This window comes from Xiphophorus hellerii, chromosome 21 (genome assembly GCF_003331165.1).
Source record: "Xiphophorus hellerii strain 12219 chromosome 21, Xiphophorus_hellerii-4.1, whole genome shotgun sequence".
In the NCBI taxonomy this organism is placed as follows: Eukaryota; Metazoa; Chordata; class Actinopteri; order Cyprinodontiformes; family Poeciliidae; genus Xiphophorus; species Xiphophorus hellerii.
The window spans coordinates 4,717,497-4,740,575 of NC_045692.1; the positions used below are offsets into that span (position 1 = coordinate 4,717,497).

At 44.3% G+C, this 23,079-nt stretch overlaps 1 protein-coding gene across 3 annotated transcripts in view; it reads right to left on the reverse strand.

Annotated features, from left to right (window-relative positions):
* Positions 1-23,079, reverse strand: part of nrp1a (neuropilin 1a) — an 83,155-nt gene that overhangs the window by 33,946 nt on the left and 26,130 nt on the right. For all 3 annotated transcript variants that reach the window (XM_032551085.1, XM_032551082.1, XM_032551084.1), the window contains exons 5-7: positions 14,645-14,872; positions 10,135-10,290; positions 6,629-6,795 (exon numbers count right to left, since the gene is read on the reverse strand). In XM_032551085.1, coding sequence (XP_032406976.1) covers positions 6,629-6,795; positions 10,135-10,290; positions 14,645-14,872 — 551 coding nt within the window. The remainder of the gene's footprint in view (positions 1-6,628; positions 6,796-10,134; positions 10,291-14,644; positions 14,873-23,079) is intronic.

Here is a 23,079-nt window from a genome sequence, read left to right on the forward strand (position 1 = left end):
GACTCAAGTCACCTGTTTCCTCTTTTCCTCCGTATGCTAATGATAAAACGGACGACGGGATATGAGAAGGGGAACGCACAACAACGGGCTGAAGTGATGTGCTTTATTCACCAGAGGCGGGATGCTAAGACGGCCTGTCCCGATTCGCTCTCTAATTTCCCCAGTGTGGCTGAAGGGACGCTTTAAGGGCTTTATGTAATTCTTTACATCAGCATCTGTGTGTGGTTTGGACCTCACAGGCAGCCGTATTCGCACTATATTCATCTCAGTTAAACCGCAGCGGTCCCCTCAGAGGTACACATGTTTTGCTACAGCCCCACAGGGGGCACTAATGCACCGGTTTGTGAACTCTCTACTCATAAAAGAAGAAACCGAATGAAAGGAAAGAAAATATTGCTTCCCCACTCTGTAATTTATGCGTTTTCGCTCATCTCTCTACAATACACTTCATATATATATAAAAAAAAACCCTCCACACATTATTGCTGTTTTTCTTCCTCTGCTCCTGAAATGATTAGCAGTTTTCTGTAAGTGCCGTGCATTTGGCGCCACCCTTTGACTGGGAGTGTTATTAGCACCGCAGTCAAGGCAATCACAAATCTCTACACTACACATGGAAGTTCCCTAAGATTCCTGGAGGACCCTGGTGGGGAAGCACAGATGACAACATTTATGTCCCACAGGCATGATGCTGCAGCAAAAAGTAGACTGAAATGGGGATTGGAGGGGGGGGGCATAATTTTGCCTTAGGCTCCATTTCCTGAAAGTGTAATTAATCCTTCTTTCTTGAAAATGATATTACTTAAATGCTGCAGGACCTATGAGCTTCGCTGCCGACATTCCATTTATCACATTATTCACCTGACAGAATTACAGTTTATTTTTAGCTCCCCACACCTCCTTGCTGGCATTTAATTATGCATGTCTTCTCATGCACCGATGATCTGTTATGGTGACAAAAAAGGATGCATAGTTCAGATGACAGTGATAATAATGCAAGAAAGTTTTCAGTTTTTCTCTTTTCAACTGTGAAGGGGCGCCTGATTACAGGGGCAGCATTATGTAAGACCAACTTACATAACGTCATGCAACTTTGAGTCGTATAGTACAAACTCTGTGACAATACCCTGACTAATACCTCGACCCAGTGATTACACTCTGCCGTTAAGGGTGTAATTGGAAAATTATCTCGAACTAAACTATATCTATGCAAACACGCATCACGTTATAATGTTTTTCCCTGATTAAAAGCAGACCTGGTGTGTTGCTTTGATTCTTTCAAGCATGTTTGAGAAATCCTTTAATCTCCTATGGTAACCACTCAGCTGCGCAAAACGATTGGTGGGACCAAGCTCCGCCTTCAAGGATGAAGCTCCTCCTCGGTTGCAGTTTCCAAGCTTCTGCCGCACAGAGCAGCCCTCCCTCAGCTCCTTCAGACTAGCTAGCAGCAGTTAGCAAACACCCGGTGGAACTGCACATCCGCTAAGCTAATTATACAAGCTACTTCACATTGCAATGCTGTTGAAAATGTTAAAGGGTTAATAGGGGAGCGATGTTTTGATGACTTCCTGTTGGCGGAGTTTCAGAAAGAGCAGGAGTTTTTAAAAAGACAGAGGCCCAATTTCATGGCACTAAATTACAAAGTCACAGTTCTTTTAAGCAATATTTGATATATACGTCAAATATTACTTAAAAAAATGCTTTAAAATACTTAAAAATGCTTTGTATATACAGCATTTTATATATACAGACAGAGTGATGTATATATACAGCATTTTTACAGCAACTTAAGGTACTCAAGGTTACTTGATGGTACTATAAAATAGCATTATGTGCCTGGAAAACACCTAAAACTGGCCCTTTAAAGATTTCAGTTTGTCTCAGTCAAAGGCAGGGAAGGGAAGGAGTCTGATTTTGAGGTTTCTTGGCTTGTGAATCATCTTTGAAGATAAACCTTAAGGGTCATTCCTGAATCTCCCTCCTCCCACTCCTCCACACACACATACAACACACACATGTGACTAATGCTTTGAGTCAGGATTACGAAACCAGCAGGCATTGATGGGGACGGAAAACACAGCGACCTGAAGGTATGTCATGTCTGGATTCTTTCCCAGGATGCCCAGCTGCACATGATCGTTTGGTGATGACTACCGACTAAAAGGGCTTCAGTCTCCCCCACACACCATCCTCCTCTGTAAGGCAGACACTGAAAATGGCACTGATTGTGCCTGAGCTGAGTTTATTTTTTTATCTCTAGGTACTTATGGAGCACTCATTTCATTACGTCATGCGACCGCTCATGTTTCGATTACTGGCCGAGTGCGGCTCTCTATCCTCTCATTGATTTTCCCATTGAGAGCGAGGGGCCCAGAAGCGGCGCGGCAAAGACAGCAGCCATTGTTCCCACTCGGATGGCATGATGATGATCTCACCGGCAGCTGCATACCAGCCTCATGCTCTTTTGCTAGACTTCATCAAGTGAAAAGTTGCTGTTAATTACCGGTCCGTACTCGGAGCACTCGGAGAACTCGTCACTCGACAGGTTGGTAAGACATCAGAATGAGGTGCCGATTTAAAGAGGGAGACAATGCACTGGGTCGGAGTGCTTTTTCGCCGATCCCCAACTTAAAGTAATGGAAACCGCATTAAGATGGAAAGAAAACAGGACGCGCTGGCTCAACGTCGGATGTTGGCCTCGGCGTGAGGACTAGAGTGGCGTTTTCGTTCAGGAAGTGTGCCATTAAAGGTTGCTTAGCCGGTCAGCCAGAGATGTTTGCTTTATAGATTTGAGGAAACACAGTCAATGCAAGCTGGTGTACTCCTCCCAACCTTCCAAAAGTCCAAGGTTTAAGACTGACATGTTTCCATGAGTGATTGACTTTACCTTGGGGGGGTCATCACAAATGGATAAGATAAGGGAACATTTTGTGACAACAAACAACGATGCGTTTCTTTGCCTTTTGTGCTTTTATCTGTCAGGAAGTAAAGATAAAAGAACCTGTCGCAAGCTGGGTTGTCTTTGCATGATTAAACCTTTCAAGTAATCACTGACAGACAGACCACTTGTAAATATATAAATACAGTTGCAGACAGAAGAAGCCAGTGAAGCAAAATCACCATTATGGGATAAGACATACAGGCTTTCAGGTATTGACACTTGGGCTCTCTCCAAAACAGTCTAAATTATTGATGCAGCGAGCATGTGCGATCAATGGCATCTGCCTGACGGAGGCTCAGTATGTCTTTTATTGTCTCGTTCTCATTGCTCTTGCGGCTCTCGGTACCCATCGCACCCCCCGCCCCCACCCGTCAGACGCATTTGACAAACTCATTCTGCACAATGTCAGCGATTCCTTCAAAAAAAGTTCCAGAGGAACCCTTCCGTCAGTCTGTAAACATATCGTTCTTTCCCTTACGGAGGCAAATGTGTTGCACAGATGCAGGTGTTTCCATGCCAGTCAAGAGAGTCCAGAGACGAGGAGACAGCTCATTGACTCGTCTGAAGGTGTAATTTTGTGTATTTTTCCCCCCGAAACCTCCGGCGGAGAGCTCCTACTGCTTAAGCTATTGAGCGTCAGACAAAGGCAGTTAATATGCGCAGTGAAGCTGGAAAATTCTAGTTTATAAGAAGAAAAAAAGCAAAAGAATGAAAGCGGATGATGAAATATAGAAGAGGTGATATCCAGAGTGAATCGGAGATGCGCTGAATTGTGTCACAAGACGGATTGCCAAGAGAAAGAAAAAGCTGCCTGCGTTCTTTTTTCTCTCCTCAAGCCTCGATTCTCCTTTAAAAAGGACATCTGTCCATCTCTGTGTTCACCAACGGGGGCTGATTAATGACCTGGCTAACCCAGCACTCAATACTCAACCACACTACACCAATCTAATTAGCCAACGAAGACCGCCCATGACTGTAGCATCTTGTCCTCCTCCTCTCTGTGCATCAGAATGAGGCAAGCATTAAAATGGATGGACAGAGTGAAGGAAAAGGCCTTGGACTCGAAGGCTGCCTATCATGAATAATAAAACCGTCTGGGCGAGACGGGAGTCAGAGAATGATCATGAAATATAAAATGAATTGATTGCTATGCATCTGACTGCGCACCGAGATGATTTGTACATGCCGGGAGGGCGCCCCGGCTTGTTGCAACGCCGCTGACATGCTTAATGAAAGAGAAATGAGAATTTCTACTCTTCTAATACCACCTGTGATGACTGGCGCTCGGACCGCTTGGCACAAGTGCAACTCATTCCTACAGAGAGCAGAAATCATTAGCCAACCGCAAAACCTGCCGCTGCCTTCGAGATTAGAAATTCAAAGGTGGTGGGTGGGGTGAGCTTGTTGGGGTTGGGGGGGATTCAAGGTTTTGATCTGATTAGTGCTGGGAATTTTAGCTCAACCATTACAGCACAGAGTCTTGAAAAACTCAAATTTTAGGGCCAAGTCAAATCCTGAACATGATCGATACAGCAACAAGGCCAAGAAAAAGAGCTAATTATTTTTTGTTTAAAATACCCTGCGTTTCCATTGCAAATGGAAAACTCTGTCGATATTCCGCTGATATTGAAAAAACACAATTTCGCAATTGCGGCATCATTACAAAAACATGCTGCGCCGTCAACTTTCAACTACTTCCTGTTTTCTTCATTGAGGTTTTTTGCCAGTGTCAACATCCGGTGGTTGATCATGAGTGAATAAAGGGCTCCCATTGCAGTTTTGCCAAATAAACCAATTTCAATATGGATGAAAAAAAAAATCATCTCCTCCTAGCGATAAAACATTTTATTGAAAAAGGAGAGTTATTTTGAAATGTCGTGTTTCTATTAAGGAAATTTATTTTCAAAACGTCAAATTGTGCCATTATATGGACAATGGAAACGCAGCTTATGACAGGGCAGCTTGAAAATCTCTCCACATTTGGCTTTTAGCAAAGAACTTTCCTATGAGAATGACTAATACGTTTTTAACAGAGGTTTAAAGGGTGGTCTTGCTTCTTCCTGATCCACTCAGATGCACAGTGAGTTCCTCTGCGGGACACGTTGGGCCTTGCCAAACCCTCCTACTCACACAGGTCGCCAAACACTCACACCCGCATACACACCCCCACACACAAGTAGAACCGTGTACATATGCGGTTACACAGCGATTAAATTAGCTTGAAGGAATAACAGAGGCCCTTAGGACAATATTTTTATTGCAATAATAACGCAAAAAGCTTGCTTATGTCCCTCCCTGAGCAAATATTTGGCTTTGGGTCAGCTCTATTATCTATCCCCCGGGGCCAAACTTTTAAGAAATGAAGCATAAGCTGCTGAAAAAAAGTTGAAAAAGAAAAACAGCCTGTATATTTATAAGAGGTTGGGGTCTTGGGTTCATAAATCATAGACAGTGCAAATGCATGGAGGTAGGGCTGTGGTCGGGAGGGGGCTGTGGGGAGTTCTTTGTGATGTGAGTGGACTCGGTATACGTGTCTTATCCCCACCGTGGGATGACAGAACTAAATCCTTAATCTTCCCACATAAAGTTCCCTTGGTGGGTGATGATCACTCTGTGAAGATAAGCCAAGAGACAAAAAATATGACAGAGGCTGAGCCAGTTGGCGTGCGTGTGTGGGCGTGGGTGTGGGGGTGTGTGTGTGGGCGTGGGTGTGGGGGTGTGTGTGTGGGGGTGTGCGTGCGGGTGTGTGGGTGTGTGTGTGTGTGTGTGTGAAGCTTGGCAGGTTGCCTGGATTAAATCTGAGCATCTCCGGAGGCAGTTTCAGTTCCAAAGGATAGGGGGGAAATTATCAGGTAGGACTGGAAGACAGAGGCAGCCGCAGGAAGACAGGCAGATAGGGACAGAGTGGAAACATCGATGTAAAAGACTGACTGTGATGGGATAGACGGATGAATGGAGGGCTTTCTGTTAGGGAAAGTGAAGAATGTGAACATTTGGAGAGAGGGGGAGAGTTTAGGTACAAATGTGAAACAATTATTTGTTGGTTTGGGCCAGCTGTCTGTGACAAAGTTCAGTTTTAACCATCCATCCTGAAGCATGGGGCTGTACCTAGGCAGGTAGTCAGTCCATCGCAGGAGATGTAAATTTTTCTTGCTAGAAAGTGTTAAACAAAAATAGGTTTGTGCACTAAATTCTGTAACTTAAATTACCACTATTAGGTTAGGTTAGCTGTCTGACTTATTTGTAAATAGAAAAAATACATACGGTAGGAAGACGGCCTCCTACGAGTGAAAACGCAAGGCAATACAGAGTACACTTGCAACAAGGAGCTGCAAAGACGTACAACTTAAACGTATTTTTAAATTTATTTTTGAGCATTTTGAATCGATTCATAATTCCAACGACTAGGAAACTGCCATTCTTTGAGAGTCGATTGTTTTCTGAGCTTCTACAGACAACCATGGATTCACACATTCATTACTAGGGACACTTTTGATTGGAAAGTGACCGTAACGTATATGTTTCTGAACTCTGGGAGGGTCTCATTGTGGCCTAAGCCCACCTTCAGACAGAGCAATTGGCAAATACTGTTGCTTTTTAAATCTTATTTATCCTTCCATGGTCGCTAACTTTGCTTTATTGGAAGCAATTACTTTTAATACAGGAGAAAAACAGACGGCATGCTACCTGAATCCACTCCTTGTTTGAGTCCTCTGCGGGCGTCCATGCGTTTTCATAGTAGTTGAGTCGGGAGCGCTCCGGGGACCAGCTGGGGTTGTACTGGGATGAAGCCATGATTTGGTCTGATGTTATCTCCCCCGACTCCATTCCCAACGGATCGCTGCAGTCAAAGTCTGAAAGGCAGAGGGAGGAGAGAGAGGAGATGAAAAGGGAATCAGAAAAAAAAAAAGATAGAGGAGACAGTGAAAGACTTTCAGCTGAATTCTAAGCAGTCAATATGTAGTCAAAGAATGTGTCTTCTGTGTCGCCCCCCCCCCGCCAACCCCCTCCCCCTGTCCCTGTCCTCCTCCTTGAATCCGAGCAAATCTCCAGGGCGGAGGAGAAGGCCTCCACATGACTGGCTGGAAGACAACAGCACGTCGACGGCAAACCCCTTCTATTCCTCTTCCAGCGCTTTTTAATGGAAGCCGGAGGGAAAGCGTCCGAGACGTAAAAATGTCTTCATGAAACATTCAGCGTGGTTTATGCCCGTATTAGGCGCTAACAGTGACTTTCGCTTTGGTTGCCCCCCCCCCCACCTCCCTCTGTCTGAATGTGTTATATCTCCCTGCGGGGAGTTTATCTTTTTTTTGTTTTTTTGCAAACCACAATGCTCTCTTGGTCCAAACAGGAATATGTAGAGTCTGCGTGTGAAGGAACGCTTTTGAAAATCATTTGAATTCTTTTGCAGACAAATCCCCTAAATATAAATGCCGTTGCTCATTTTGAGGCCTTCGGATGAAGAGCAGCACCGGAGAGCCATGCTGTGGCAGCCTGAGAGCTAACACAGATGGTCCCCCCCCCATCTGCCGCACCGCTAGCGCACCCTTACTCAACGGGGTCACTGTGTGTGTACGGCTTGCGGTCTTAATGCGCAGCTGCATGTGCGCGAGTTCATGCCTGTAAGTATGTCAGGGTACTAATAAACTGTCTCGCACCTCTCCCGCTTTCTCTCTGTGGAAAAAAACAACAACAAACTTCCCCCACAACCCCCACCCCCACATCTCTTTAAGCCAACATTATTAACCAAGATCATCGAAAATACAAAGAGGTGTTTTGTTTTGCCTGAGCTTATATCTGATCATGTGGCTTACCGAGCACGGTCGGGGCTTAATGGCTGGGAAAATACGAGAAAAGGAGCAAAAATAAAAAGGATAAGATAAGGCCTCTTTTCATCACCTTATCGCATCTCTTCAGTGGTTTTCAGCTACCCTTTGCCTCGCCACGTAACGGCATAAAAAAGAAAAAAAAAATCTACTGTGCATTATGCATTAGGGGATTATGAAAGATTCAGTTGGTACAAGCTTGGAAAAGCAAGGGCGATGTTTGGGGACTTTCTATCTCCAGAGCGTCTGAGACGATGATGCAGAAGCCAAGCAACTCGCTCTTCAGTCGAGGTATTTACCGATGGCAGGTCAGATGGTCAACCGTTCCCGTCTAATGGCGAACGTAAAAAGTTGCGTTGCACAATTTGACTTTAAGGAAAACCACCAGCAGTGGCAGCTCTGCTGGTGACTTGGAGGCAGCCCTTGTTTCCCTTGTTTTGTCTGTGCTTCAACATCATCTCCCTTTCCCCCCTTTGGGCAAGACAAAATCCCTTTTGGAGATGATTAGTAGACTTGTTGAAAGTCATCCACCTCTGTTGCTATTCAGAGATGGACTGTGTGCGTGTGTTTGTGTGGGTCCCTGTGTGCGGGGTGGTCTGGCTGCCGGACAGATTTATGAGCCTTACCAGAGCTCGTCTTCCTTAATGAAATGTTTAGATGGAGCGTTTTGCAAAATGGGGTCAGCGGAGGTCGAGCCCCGTGACAGCGATGTGGCATGTAAAAAGCCCTGGGGGTGTGTGTGAAAAGAGTGTGTGCTCGGGCAAGCTGCTGACAGAGACCGTCTAGGCAAACGTGTTCCGCGTGAGCCATCGCCGCAATGAAGAAGCGGGAGGTGTTCGTTTAATAACTCTTCAACTCTGCTCAGCAACTGGCAATTTGTCATAATTGGGCAACATTTGCTTTCTGCCTGGATTATTGCCCCTCTGGTGCTTTAATCTGCTTCCCTGCAATTCCTTTGCACATCCTTGCCTGAGTTTAAGCTCCTCAACTTTCCTTAACCTCTCTGGATGTGTTATGTATGTTCTTCCTACCTCAGAAATGGTTATTGGCTGTTTGAGCCTTAGGAATCTAAAAAGTAGTTTAGGGGAGATTGCACAGGTGCTTTGAAAAAACACAAGATCTATAAAGACAATAGTACCTTGTCTATGCTTAACACTTAACTCCAAAAGGTAGCATTAAGCGACAGTTTAGACAATATTATGCTATTAAATGAGAAGCCGCAATGATTACAACGTTTCCTGACCCATGCCCATACCTTTAGGGAGAATCATCTGGTACAACGACAAGCTTTTCTTTGTATCAAGCAATGTGAAGACACAATAAAGAGTGAGAGAAACGTCCTAGAGTGCATTTGGTAGGACTTACTGTGCATCCTGTTTGCAACCAATACATAGCCCAGTCGTAAAAGTAGAACGTATGGAGAACCATTTCACTCTACCCTTTGGATTAATGTGAGTGCGTCTTAGAACCAGAGGAATATTTAAGAAGAATATTTAGGGATAAAAGCTAGAAATGACTGAAACAACTGAGAAAACGTGTTCAAATTCATCGCTGAATTTATGTGGTTGAGTTAATTATTGTGGCCAACCAAAAGTTGTGTTTCAGGTTTTACCATTTTTCTGTAGATGTTTGTACTTTACCAGGAAGTGAAACTGCTTTTTGGATTTTTTTTAAAAAGGAAGTCCCACGGGTCTGGTTTAAGAGCTTCCTTCTTAAAGAATTTCATTGAAAATAATTCAAACTAAGCAAGAAACCATAACATACATGGTAAAAAAAAAAAAGGTCAAAAAATAGGTCTGAAATAAAAGCAACAAATCATCAGCACAAAATGATGACAGTCCTTATTCATAGTCTTGAATAAGGACTGTTGACCACAGCTATGTTACCTGCTTCAAATAACAGTGGACTAGGCTGTATACCATGAATAGGGATGAAAGGTTTTGATTTTTGATTATTAAGACACATTCAGGCTCTACTTAATGAAGTGCAAATCAAAAAATGACAAATCTTCCCAACACACAAACAGATCAATTTCACAAATTCAAACGTTGTCTTATTAGTCCATATTCTCGTTATTCAATACATTGAGAAGGAGCTGAACATTAAAGCTATTAAAAATTTCAATAGCAGAAGTGAAACACGTGTTTTTGTTTTTCCTTGTTTAATGAGCTTAAGAAGCTTCAGAACGAGAAGCGTGGCGCTCGCTCCGTGTTAATGAATCTGAACCGAATGCAATAAAAGCATAGCTATGATTAATGAGACAAAAGATTAACACAATGCTTGTTTTTCTGCTTGTTTTTCATGGCTACTGGACTTTTTACAGTTCTATCAACGGGTTTCCCTTTCCTCCGTATTGAGCCAGCTCACCCTCTGGGACGGTCCGGTCGAGGACAGTGAAGTTGGCAGAGAAGCCTTCCTTAGCGATGGCGCTGTCGGTGTTGATTGTCAGAGCCAAAATGCCTGTGTAGGAGATGATCCTGCCGGGGGTGTTCTGACCACAGTACCTGCCGATGTAAGGCCCGACTGCAGGAGGAAGTGAGAGAAAACCACAGACATTACAATTGTGCACAAAACTGTCAGTATTCCACTAGTGTCGGAAGATGTGTTTTGTTTTTGTGCAAATGCGGTGTTTTCATTAAGTATGAAATAAAAATAAAAATCACACATGAATTAGCTTGTTCACATGATAAGTCTTTAAAAAAAAAAAAAAACCTGCTGCGCCACGAGCCTCCAAACATTCCTGTTGTTGTGGTTTGAGCGCCAGTGGCGGCATCTGGTTGTCAGTCACATGATTTGTACCATGCAAAAAAATGTTAAAAACCCACCCCCCAGATTTCTTTATGGCAACAAAAAACCCCCAAAAACAAGAAACATCTAATCTTAGAGCAAAAACAAGTTTTTCGAAATTGGAGTGTTTCCATTAAGCGAACTTACTTTCAAAATGTCAAATTGAGTGATTCTATGTTCAGCAGAAACGCAGAAAGTAAGTTTGTCTAGGCGAAAGGCCTTTAAAACTCTAATGCTGTGCCATTATCCACCTGCCACCTCCTGCCATTGTCTTTTCCCCCAGTGGTAACATCTAGTTGTTGATCATGTGACTTGTGTGATGTGAAGGATGTGTCTCCATTGCAGTTTTGCGAAATGAACCAATTTTGATTCGGCCAAAAAGACTAATCTCAGCCTACAACAACAAAACATCACATCAACAGACGAGGGTTTTTTCGAAATTGCTGTGTTTCCATTAAGCACTATTTTTTTTAAACTAAAAGTCAAATTGCGCAGCTTTATGGTCAATAGAAACACAGCTAGTGTTAGACTTAGCTTAACTCAATATTTGTTGGGTTGCCTCAGTCCTGTCACACACACATGGGTTTAACTAGTAACTTCCCCCCTGCGGAGGTGTGAAAACTAGTGTGTCAGTGAGGTATGGCACTGACCCCATAAAGAGGAATGAGAAAAACTTCCTGGCATTCCAGACCCGCTTGCCTGCCGGACACAAAGAGAAAGAAGGGTGACCTGTGGTGTGGGGCCAGGTCACCGTCTCCGTCTATTTGCTCGGCTGTAAATACCAGAGACCCCGGACTCATTTTCTCTGACGACCACGGCCCGGCTGGCTTTGCAAAGGAAGTCAAACAAGGAGAGGCAGAGCGGCGGACAATACGAGAGTATTAAAAAGATAGAGAGCAATAATAAAAGAGAAAGAAGTACGCGTTCCGTTGGGGGGGCTTGAGAAGAATGGGGGAAGATCTGGGAGAAACTTTTTAGCGGGACACAGAGATAACGAGAGAGGAACCCGGGTGGAAAAGAGCATTAGAAACGAGGGAGAGCAAGAGAACACGGTGACCTTGCTCCGGTCCTTTGATGTGTGCCGTGATCCATGCCCGTTTATGGATGTGTGTTCCTGTCAGTGCGTGGGGACCTGCAGCTTATCTGCGATTAGTAATGCTGTGATCAGCGGCGAGTGACAGTCCTGCCTCCCCAAGGCCTCCTGTCATCCAAAACATGCCACTTCCAGCACAACTCCGACATAAAAGGCAAAGGCCGGGCCGCGGGGGTGCGAGGCGTGGGAGGGAGGTGCTTATGGGGCAGTGGCGTGACGGCTCAGATTAATCTTCGTAAACCAGGTGTCCGGTATATATTTCAGAGAATACAGTGTGCATTTAGGCCCAGTAAGACCTGGGCTAAAGGAAAGAAGAAGATGAAGAAGAAGAAGGAAAAAAAAGCCTATCTGCCGGATTATCTGCATGACTCCACAGTGGCATGAAATTTTAAAGAACCTCGCCATAAACTCTGCGCCTTGCCTTCTGCAGGGAGGAGGAAGAAAGCCAGAGGTTCTTCTTTTCTTCGCCAGCTCCTGTCCGGTGAGGTGTACTTTGTGAGGTGAAGGGTGTGTGGGTGGGGATAAGGAGGTGTGAATCCCCGGCTGCTTGCCCGGACATCTCCAATCTCGGCACACTCCAGCAGCAAGCATGCCTTCTGTGCTAATGCGCTATCGATCCGGCAGGCACAACAGGAACAGCCTGGCAAAAGGCAACACTCTATTTTCCCCCCGTGGCTCATTTTTATACACCGCTATCTGTCACGCACAGCAACCTTCAAAGGGTGTTATGGAGAAGAAGAAAAAAAAAAGAAAAAAAGAAGAAGAAGTTTTGTGACAAGTTTCTGCCGCTGTTGGACAAAAGGAGACCTCGTTTGTTTTATCCTACCACTGTCCTCTGTTAATTTTAATAACTAGAGAGGACCGGAGAAAATGTTTCCTGCTGTCTTCTGTAAAAACTATGTCTCAGAAGGCGATAATAACCAGACATTTTCTCATTCCCCCCCCCCCCTCTCCTCGACCCTCTGACAGTCTTCTGAATCAGGCGTGAACCTTGGAAATGAGACACGCGAAAGCTCGAGGGGGAGAGCCCGCGAACGAGCCCCGCTCCGAGGAATCAAAAGGTCACCTCTGCAAAGTTAACATCTTCAGAGATGTGAACTTTAACTAAACTTCCCACCCCCCCGGAACAGGCGCCTGTGATTAACACTTCAACCTTATCACCCAGAGAACGCGCGGAGCAGCGAATACTGATGTGCGCCGGGTTAAGCGTAGTTAGATAAAAAAAAAATACAAAAAATAAAAAATTCTTTCAGTTTTCAGCCGCGGACGGGTGAGACAGGCTTTCATCTCGCCTGCACCAGGAGTTGGGATCGCCGGCAGAAAGAAAAACTTCGAGATGTGATTTTGCTCGCTGAGTTAAAAGACTAATCTCAGGATGTGGAAGCAGGGCTTTGAACCCTCCTCGCCCTCATCTCAGCCCCCACCCCGCTGACTTATAAGATGAATAGATTTTTGAAAACTGTTTCAGGGCAGTATTTGATCGTGCGTGTTTGTACGCCAGCAAGGTTTGGTTCGAGTCAAGTCCGAAACGGTTTAACTGAATGAATGAATGAATGAATGAATGAATGAATGAATGAATGAATGAATTAGCTGGGGTACTTTTTTTTTCTCTACCTCATTGGTGGGAATCGCAAGGAGGTTACCCGAGGAAATTCCTTTTTGAGTCATTTCCTGTGAAACGGAATTGTCAAACAAAAACAAAACCTCAAGCCGTACAACCTAGATTAGACCTTGAACTCCCAAATGTATTTGCCTGAAAACATTATCGCACACAGATAGCCTTTGACATGAAAAACAAAAGCGCGGGACGCTCTTTTAGGAGGAAGGAATGTTTGGCATTGAGCGACGACTAAAGTTAAGCTGATGACGACTGAAAGACGTCTGCGGACCACCGTGTCAGGGTGAAGCCGTCTTACTGTGCGGAGATGGTCATTTTCTCGAGAGAGAAGCTATCATAAATGAAACTGAAACCAGTACTCTACCCTGCTGTATTATCCTGCAGCAGAGAAAATCCCTTTTCCTTGGTGTTCACAATGTTTGGTAAAATAAAAATCTCGTTTTAATAATAAAACTGCATTGGAAACCAGTGTCAGCAGACAGCTTGTACTAAGACCATTGGCATGTAAAATGTAGCAGAGGCACAAGTAGGGAATAGATGGTAGATGCAAGGCAATATTTCGATTTCTGCTACAACAAATGGTTCACAAACTACAGACTTTGGTGCCCCTGATTTGGTGTTTTAATGCTTCTCCGGTCCTAAGGCAATTCTCAAAAAACATGGAAAGTGTCTCTGTGTCTCTGTTTGTGTCTTCACAAACCAACTGAAAGTTTCAAGAATCTGAAACTTTTCAAATTGCTTACCAGTTGTTGACTCGCTGTCCCTATTTTCAAAAAAAGTTCCCAGAAAGCTGCCACAAACCATTTGGAAGTGGTGGGAGCATCCTCATTGCTTTTTGTTACTACGAGAAGTCTTTATTAGCTCATCACATCAGCAGAAGAGGGCGAGTCAAAAGCGACTTTCTTCCCAACACCAAAATAAGAGTCTCAAACATTTCTGAGAACCAGAACAATACTGACTTCCCCAGATAAAGTTATAAAGTCACAGTAAATGAATAGTGCTTAAATGACATATGTTGTGTTTAATATTGCAATATCTTGTGACATGAGATTCTGTCACGCCTTCATTTTTCCAAAACTGATAGTAAATTGTAATAAGTAAGTAAAGATTGTTCAATGAATAAGTAGAGATTTTTAAATTGAAAATAGCTCGGATACTTGACGTGAATTTATTTTTGCAAATTTGTGAAATCAGGCTAAATTTTGATATACCGTCAACCTCTAAATGGCTGAAAAATGTTTCCTAAGCAATGAGTAGAATATACGTCAACAGGCATTAGTGGTAACCATGAGTATATGGTGATTTAGGATGAGTTAATTATAATACTCTGCGAGTATTAACTCAAATATACATTTCAACGTTCTGCCTGTTTTGCTCACCTCCTGGAAAACCGTCCCAGATTTCCAGCCGGTCGTAGCGGCAAAAGACACCGGTAGGGGGTGTTGTGTCAGGTTCCAGCTCGAAGTTCTCGAACTCCAAAATGATTTCCGACATCTTTGGGGCGAAGATCATGAAGGTGCAGTCGAGGTTGTTGGGGTACTTCTCTGGAAACCCCGGAGACTTTATGACGCCGCTGTTGGAGGTGAAGTTCTTGGAGCACTCGGGACCTACAGAAGCAAGAAACAAGACAGTAAATGATAGGTTGAGAGAAAAAGGGAAACTCAAACACATCAAAATGGTGAAATTGATTTGTTTGAGCTTCCTCTGCTTCCCATCTAGTCTGTTGAGACTAGAACAGTTTATGACCCTAAGTTGAGGGGCCACCTTCATGGCTCTATTCACAAGGTGCCACATCTGGATCTCTTCACTTTGCCCCTGAGTTACTCTTTGTTTTCCTCCACCGCCTTTTTGGACAAACATCACTCCACATCCCACTGTGTATGCTAAATCAGTGATTCCTGGAACATCTGGACCAACCCTGTAAACATTAGTCAACGGCCTCAATCGCCAGAGTCACAGAACGACGAATAAACAGTTTGAGTCGAGCCGTAATCCCTCCTTGTCTCACACGCGCACGAGCCCTCGTCCAGACATGTCGGCAAAACCCGTGAGAGGCGCTCAAGCCCGAATGACGGAAGGGGGAGCATTGGCTGCGCATACTTCAACGCACACACTCACACAGTTTTACACGGAAGAAAGTCAAAATATTTATGCACAGCTCCCCAGAGAGCTGCCTTTCAGCTGATGAGGAACGTTAACATGCTTCCCATAGTAGCTGCCTCTCATGAGCACAAAACTATGATTTGAAAATGAATGACATGTAAAAAAAAACAAAAAAAAAACTTACTCCTAACAGCTGCAAGATGATTTTTACAAGCATAAGGGGAAGCATGGTTAGGATTTACAGGCTCAAATCCGGGTCCAAGCTTTGCTCAATGCAAATATACATAACATCAGGAGAGAAAAAAACTGAGAAGTACTGTCATTCAGGGCAATTATTTGGGGCCATTAGCGGCAGAAATGTACCCAGGATAACATCATTTTCATGCCAGTCTGGCAGCTGGCGCTATGAGTGCAGATGGGGCCAATAGAAACCAAAATTGCAGGGAGTTATCGCTGGATAGAGCCGCTGTGCTGCAGTCACTGTAGCTTAAATGAATGTGGCAAACTGCTTTTTCCAGCGTCACTCAAGCATCTTGCCTGGCTCCTAATTGAAGACCATCAGGCCCACTTGAGACTGTCCACCAGCAGAGTGAGTGAGGGGCTGGAGAGCCATATTGATTTTCTTTCTTCCCAAGCTGAAAGCCATGGCGAGCAGCATTTTGACTCGAAAAAGAGTTGACATTTAGCACAGCAGCTAAAGTGTGGCCTTCGAGAACAGTGGGTACCATTAATTTCACAGCTTCCCCCTTGTATTTACTTCAAGAAAATGGAGAGATTTTGCTGAAAGACGCTGTTCCCTGGATGTAGTTCTGCACTTACCTTTGCTGCATTTGGGATAATGTCAGACATTTTGTGGTGAGGGGAAAAAAAACAATAGATGGAAGCCAATTCTGTTAAAATCGTTGCTGGAGAGTTGGAGTACTCTTCAGAGCTGTCGAATTTCCAATGGATATTGGCGTTAAATCTCACTCACTTGCCTGCACCCTGACACTTACAGCTGCCCACAACAGATTGGAGGTTTGGGGATGGTTTACTTACAAAGGGTGGATTCACACTAGCCCCGTTTAGTCCGCTTTAATCAAATTCTAGTTTGTTTACCTAGAAAGTCTGGTTATTTTAAGGAGGAGCGAATGTGAACACTGGAACTCTAAAAAAAAAACTAGATCTTGTTTCGGTTGAAGCAAACTCTGGCATTGTTTGAATTAAGTAGATGCAAGTGGAAAAGTACAGGAAGCAGACAACAGCACAAAGCATTCTGGGTAACTATATCTAAAACAAATGCTGGTGTCTACTGCTTGAGGGAGAAATAGCTCATGGTCTTTTACCCAAGAGAAATCCTCTAACTGCTAAAATCTGAAGCTGTACTCCACTTTTGTTTACATTTTGTAAAGGAGGAAGTTGCACTCTTCTTCAGAGGTTTTTATGTCGTTGTCTTCAGTAGCCAGCACCACTACAGGCGAGAAGGTGAACAGGTTTCTCAAAGGGTTTGGGTCGTTTGGCCCAATGCAGTGTGAAAGCGAACCGCACCAGCTGAAAATGTAGCAAACGCTGCAATTTTGGTCTCCAATCAAGCCAAGTCTACGGGAGTATCAAGTGTGAAAACACCATTAAAAGCCCAAATCACACAGAACTCCCATACATTACCTTAAATGTGCAATAAGCTGGAACCTATGACTTTTCAGTTTCGTCCTTCTGCCTCTACCCTCTCTACTCGGGTAGTGACTCCCTCAAAGTGACGTGTGAGGCAACCAAACATTTATGCAGACACGTGTTTTCTGAGTCTGTAAAATAAAACTGAAGTACCTGGAGAGAATCCTAACAAGCACGTGGAGTACATGCAAAATTCTCATAAAACGTCCCTCGGCAGGACTTGAACCCATGCCATTCTTGTGGGGACTTAACAGTGGTAACCATCTATTTTTTGTGTGCAGCTCCTCAAAGCAAGTATCCCTAACCAAATAAGAATACCTGCTTATCTTTGTGGTTGTTTGTCCTTTTTGCCTTGTCCCACATCACTTGTCTTGCATTTTTTATTAAGACATTGATCCAGCTCAACTGTGCGGTTTCTCTCTTCTTACTGAATTATCATGACTGAGGTAAAGCCAAGGGCAAACCTCTCTACTGACAGCTTTAGTGTCCCTGGCTGTATACAAAGGAAAACAAAAATGGACTGGCCAGAAAGACAGAATACTCCAGTTGCTCCCACTGGGCAGATTATCATCTGGCAGATCTCTTTTATCTACTACTTCCTTGTAAGGGAGGGGCTAACTCCCCAGCTTCTCTTTACTACACCCACAATGCTTTGTGTTACAATCAGTGGTGGGGATATGGAGGGGGCTTTTTCTGATAGTAGTCATGCCTTTCTGTGGTATTGTCCATACACATACACACACAGACATGCACCCTCCTCCCCCCCACTCATGCACACACACACAGCTTGTGTTGACAGGGAGCTTCTGGAGACAAATATATTGAAGGGTCAATTGAATTCTTACTCCCTGCCCCCAAACTCAATCTCTGTCTCACCTTGTGTTGTTTTATTGGCTCACTGTTCATTGTTTCTCCTGGCGGACTCCATGCCGTCATGGGGGAAAAGGTTAAAGCAAAAGGCTTTTGTAAATACATCTGCAACAGAAAAGCAATAGTTTTGTCTGCAGTCCAAGCACTTCTTCTAAACAAACAGCCAGAGTTATGGCCCGGACGCTTAAGGAAGGAAAGAGTAGTGACCTTGAGCGTGCATTTTCTAGCGCCCTTCTAAAGTGCCGTTTGCGGCACGGCTCAGTGAGTGATTAGACTCTTTTCAATGGGTGAAGTTTGAACTTGGGGACTGGCACATAATGAAGCTTTGATTTTAATCTGGGCAAGTGTTTGAGACTTGGAACGAATCTTCAATAAATTTGCTACTGAGAGAGCGGGATGTCTTTCAGGCACTGGCTTCCCTGATGACTTGTTTCTCTTCGACTCTATTAAACCGTTGCTGAAAAGCGGACCAGAGCTAATCATAGGAACAACATTTGGTCAAGAAAGTGGTTCTAAATGTGACATTTTTTATAGTCTTTCCCTCTGCCTCCTTCCTTCTCAATGGCCCCACGTTGTTCTTTTTCAAGATAATCTCCGTTTCTGGCCGGGGCTACGGTGTTGATCTTGGACTGCAAAGGAAATCACCACTGTTTATGTACCACGTTGTTCTCTGGCTGATCGTTACCCAGCCCCATTCCTCATGCCTTCCGTATACTCCCCTCACCCCTCCAGTTCATTTTCCCCTTATGTCACACTGACAGACGGCCTGATTGCTGGTGGAAAATTAACTCTTTCGGCACTACATCAACCATTAACCAGGAGCGTGTGGAGATCCAATCACTGAAACAGATGGGGGAAGGCAGGTTTACACTCGCCGACACCCTTCCATACATCCTGAGGCTCAGCTATGCCGACATGGTATTTACTACATAAACTGCCCTCTTGACAGGCCACCCCACCTCAGCAGAGGGAGAGAGGAAACCTGCCTGATAAGATGAGGTAGAGGCTGGGGTGCAGTCTACTTCCTCACCGCTTCAAAGAAGTTTGTTATCTGGGGTAACCGTGCCAGATGATGCCGGGCTTGTGCCACTTACGAAGCCCCAAAGTGCCCCATACACTCGTGAAGTGGTTTTTTTGTGAGATGACAACAGGATTTCTGAATGACAAGTTTTGTTTTGTAGTGGGACATGGTGAACCTACTTCCAACAGAATTAGTCACTAGCTGCGTTTCCCTTCACCACAGAATTACGCAATAAGTTTGCTTAATGGAATCGCGCCAATTTAAAAAAAGCTGAGATAGATGAAATCCATCTATTTCTTAAGAAATTCAAATGTATTATAAGAAATACATCTATTTCGCATGCACTTTTTCTGTATCACACGAGTCACGTGATCAACCGACGGATGTTACCAATGACATAGAAAACTACTTCCTGTTGTCTTCTTCGTGGTTTGTAGTTTTTTTTGTGTTTTTACAGACAATCTGCAGCTGGCTCCGCCAGAGCTCTCACAACATTGAGAGCATGATTATGCGCAGTTGTGTCATTCGAATGTGTTGAATCATAGCTCTTCCGTAAAAATTGCTGACCACAATTTCCCCATACGTAGCCGCTCCCAAGTACAAGGGTCTTGTTCCTCTAATTTCTGAATAAGACACCGACTTGTCCTAGATAATAGAGCCACTGCTGCCAGTTTGACTATGTTTCTTTTCTATAGTTTATATAATTTATTTTCTTCTGTGTTAAACCTGTTTTCTTTTCTGAACAAACCAATTGAAGGCACTAGTGCAGTCAGTTTTTCACGTTTTCTATGCATTATTACTACGTTTTTGAACTCATACTGCTCCTTTGGAGCTCACCTTTTTCGCTGCCACTAATGAGTCATGTCTTCCTGTAGGTTTCTTGCTATTGAAAGAGTTATTTCCCCCTGTTGCCATCCAGGTTCCGAGCACGAGGGATTGCCATGAAGCTATATTTAGCATATAATTTGGACCTGCATTGGTTATTGCAATGACATTTTGTTGTGAAACTGTGCCTTATACATGAACTCAGTGGATTTCTGAATGAGACTAATCTCGAGAAACAAATGGTACACCTTTGTCAGTTTTAGGCAACATGATGTTTTCAAGTTTTCCAAGTTAACCCCATGTTGGAGTAGCTCACTGAGGCTGTTTGGCACAACTCGAACTCTATGAAGAACAGTAGTTTGGGAGTTACAAATCATGACGTCCTTACTTCATTATTTCTTCAAAAACAAGCAAAAAACAAACAAGCAAAAAAAACAAACAAACAACCAAGGCAACTCCTTTCAGCTCAAAAACTCCTGCATGCCATCTCATTGGCTCCCCTCCTCTCCTACTCTTGCCACTCTTTAGCCAGTGAAGCGTCGCTGCCAATTTGCAGGCTATAAAATAAATAGCCCGTGCTAATTAAGATGGTTGGATGGGACCGAGGAGTGGAGAGGGGTAGAGAGAGTGATGTGGAAGCAGCCAAAGGGAGCCACAAAACAACCTGTTCCCTTCCAATTAAACACTTTGCAGGCCGCAGCTGATAAAAGCCAGAGTGCTGAGCGCCAAGCATTTTCAGGAGTGTGTGTATGGGACGGGGAGAGAGAGTGTATTTAGTTTATGGCTTTGGTGGGGTCAGCGTGCCCATGTAAACATACTTGTATAAGCTGGCACATGATCCCAAAGGAGGTGTGTGTTTACATATGTTTGCTTTGTGGGTTTATTTATCTTCCGTGTGACCTTTTGCTGGAGTTTAACTCTTCGGGACTATAATCATGGCAATAAACAGCCGGCATTCTCTGTGTTTTCCTTCATTGACATGCACAAGTGCAAGCCTCCCGTTCCTCTATCTGTTATCGGAGCATCTGTGTCTCATCATTAACATTACATGTGTTAGCCAACACAATGTGTTTTTTTGTTGTTGTTGTTTTTTTTTTTTCCCAGCTAATACCCTGTGTTTGTTGATAAGCCGTGCTAATCAGCTAACTTTGTGTCTCTCGTTCTGCTTGGTTCTCTCTGGTTTTCTCTTTCTCTCTCTCTCTCTCTCTCTGACTCCCACAAACAGAGCTGCTAATTGATCTCAGAGCCCCTTCTTTTTGGCGGGAGAGCCAGCACCGCCGCAGTCAAAACACCGAGCAAATTCAAAGCGCATCGACGGTCTGGATCCACTAAGGAAGCAACGGCACACCCGTGGTCCTCCTCTCCGCAGGGGGGCGGAGAGTGCTGGGTGCGAAAGAGCCAGATGAAAAGCTTTCTGCCTGCATCTCCCTCACCCCGCCTATCCTCCCCGAACTCCCGACTCCACTTCGGGTTCAATCAGCGAAAAAAGGCACAGCTTGTCTTCAAGCTCCAACTATTTATACTCCGGTCTCTGTTGTAGCATATTTTCCAGCTAGATCTGTTATTTTCTCATCCAAGCTGCTCGAGAGTGTGTTCTGCTTCGTCAAAGGACTCCCGCCCCAACACGGCTCATTTCTAATCAGCCGCCGCTAATACGGGAGACCGGGGAAATACCGAGCTAATCGCGAAAAGAATGTAGCGATTTAGCCGGCCTATCTGGAGGTTGGGGGGGCCGGTGGGGGAGTTGGAATGGGGCAGTGCGTGCAGATGAGTTTGAGTATGACTGGGCGGAGAGCCGCTTTGATCTCCTAAATGGCCCCGCACTCCGCCAGCTGCCCTGCCGCCGCGGCGACGACGAGCAACAAATCCAGCCACTCAAACACACGGATTAATACGAAGGAGGAACCTCGTCGGGCTATTCATCAAGTCTCCGAGGTCACGGGGGTCTTCCCCCCCCCATAGACTGCTGCTGAGGTTAATTAATGAAAGTGAAGACTATACCACCTGTCTGCTTACTAGTCACTCTGGAAAGGCTCTCCTCGTCCTTCATCCCCTGTCAGTCCAAACAAAGGAAGGCCGCCTATCAGCAGGAAATTCTTCTTCCAATTCTGCTGTGCTCTGATAAGACAGAAGTAACCTCGTAACATTTGAGCCGACAGGCCAAGCTCTGCTTTTTTAAATTTTTTTATTTAATGAAACATTGGGAACGGTGACATTATAAGGACTTCCTGACGTGGCGCCCGCTTTAAAAGGACCGAGTTCTACTCTCTCCCTCAACCTTCTTTCCAGCTTTGCTTCAAACCGCCCCCCTGTTGACTGCCATCTGATGAGAAGAAAAAGAAAAAAAAAACTCTAACAACATTTGTTCAATCACTGCTCAGCAAATTATAGCTTTGCTTATAGTGTAATATTTCACACCAGAAAAGAAAAAAAAAAGCCTGTTACAATTATGAAACATATGGGCCCATGATTCATTTGTTTTGAAGGAAGCATATTGCCCGCCATATTGCATTTGCATAATGTGGCGCTCTGACGCCTTGACTAAAGCACAAACAAAGCATGAAATTAGACAGAGTCTTGTTCCCCCATCGTTATCAAGATCCTTCCTCCCGTTTCCAGACTGTATCAAATTATAGCAGACGCGGCGACGGACGCATTGGCGGCTTCAAAGGTCTTTCGCTGGCGCCCGCTTGCTTCAGAACACTGGGATCTGGATCTGGTGCTGGACGTCACACCCAACTTAACTGCTCTCTAACTCAGCTGTAACTCGGACCGCTAGTCCAACTTCTAAACTTGTAAAAGATACCACAGCGCCTTGTAATGAGATTGCAAACTGACAAAAGTGGAAATAAAGTATTTACTGCAGCAGTTTCCATTGCATTTATTTTTTTTTATACGTCGGGTCGTTATGTTGGAGTTTAATGTTGTGACTTTGATGGATTATATACCAGGAGATCAACAGTGCAGTTTTGAGCTGCCAATTGTGATGAACCAAAAGGGCCCTGTGCATGTTAACACGGACATCTGGCAAAACAAATACTTTCTGCTGTGCTCACACTTGGACTCAAGTAAAGAAAAACAAAAATAGCAGTTTTTGTTTTTTTAACATTTCCAAAATCTCTGTTTATGGTGTTTCCATGTGAACTGGACATCCAAAAACTGTTACAAAACATGATGCAGGGGCCCACTTGATTCATGCCCAAGTCAGAACTGGCATCTCAACAACACTGAAGAGTTGTTGAGATGCCAACAGTCAGTTTTTCCTGACTCTCGTTCCATAAGACTTCAAATGGAAGCTAAAGAAATCAGGAGCTACAATTCGTTTGGTAAAATTTCTAGCCTAGC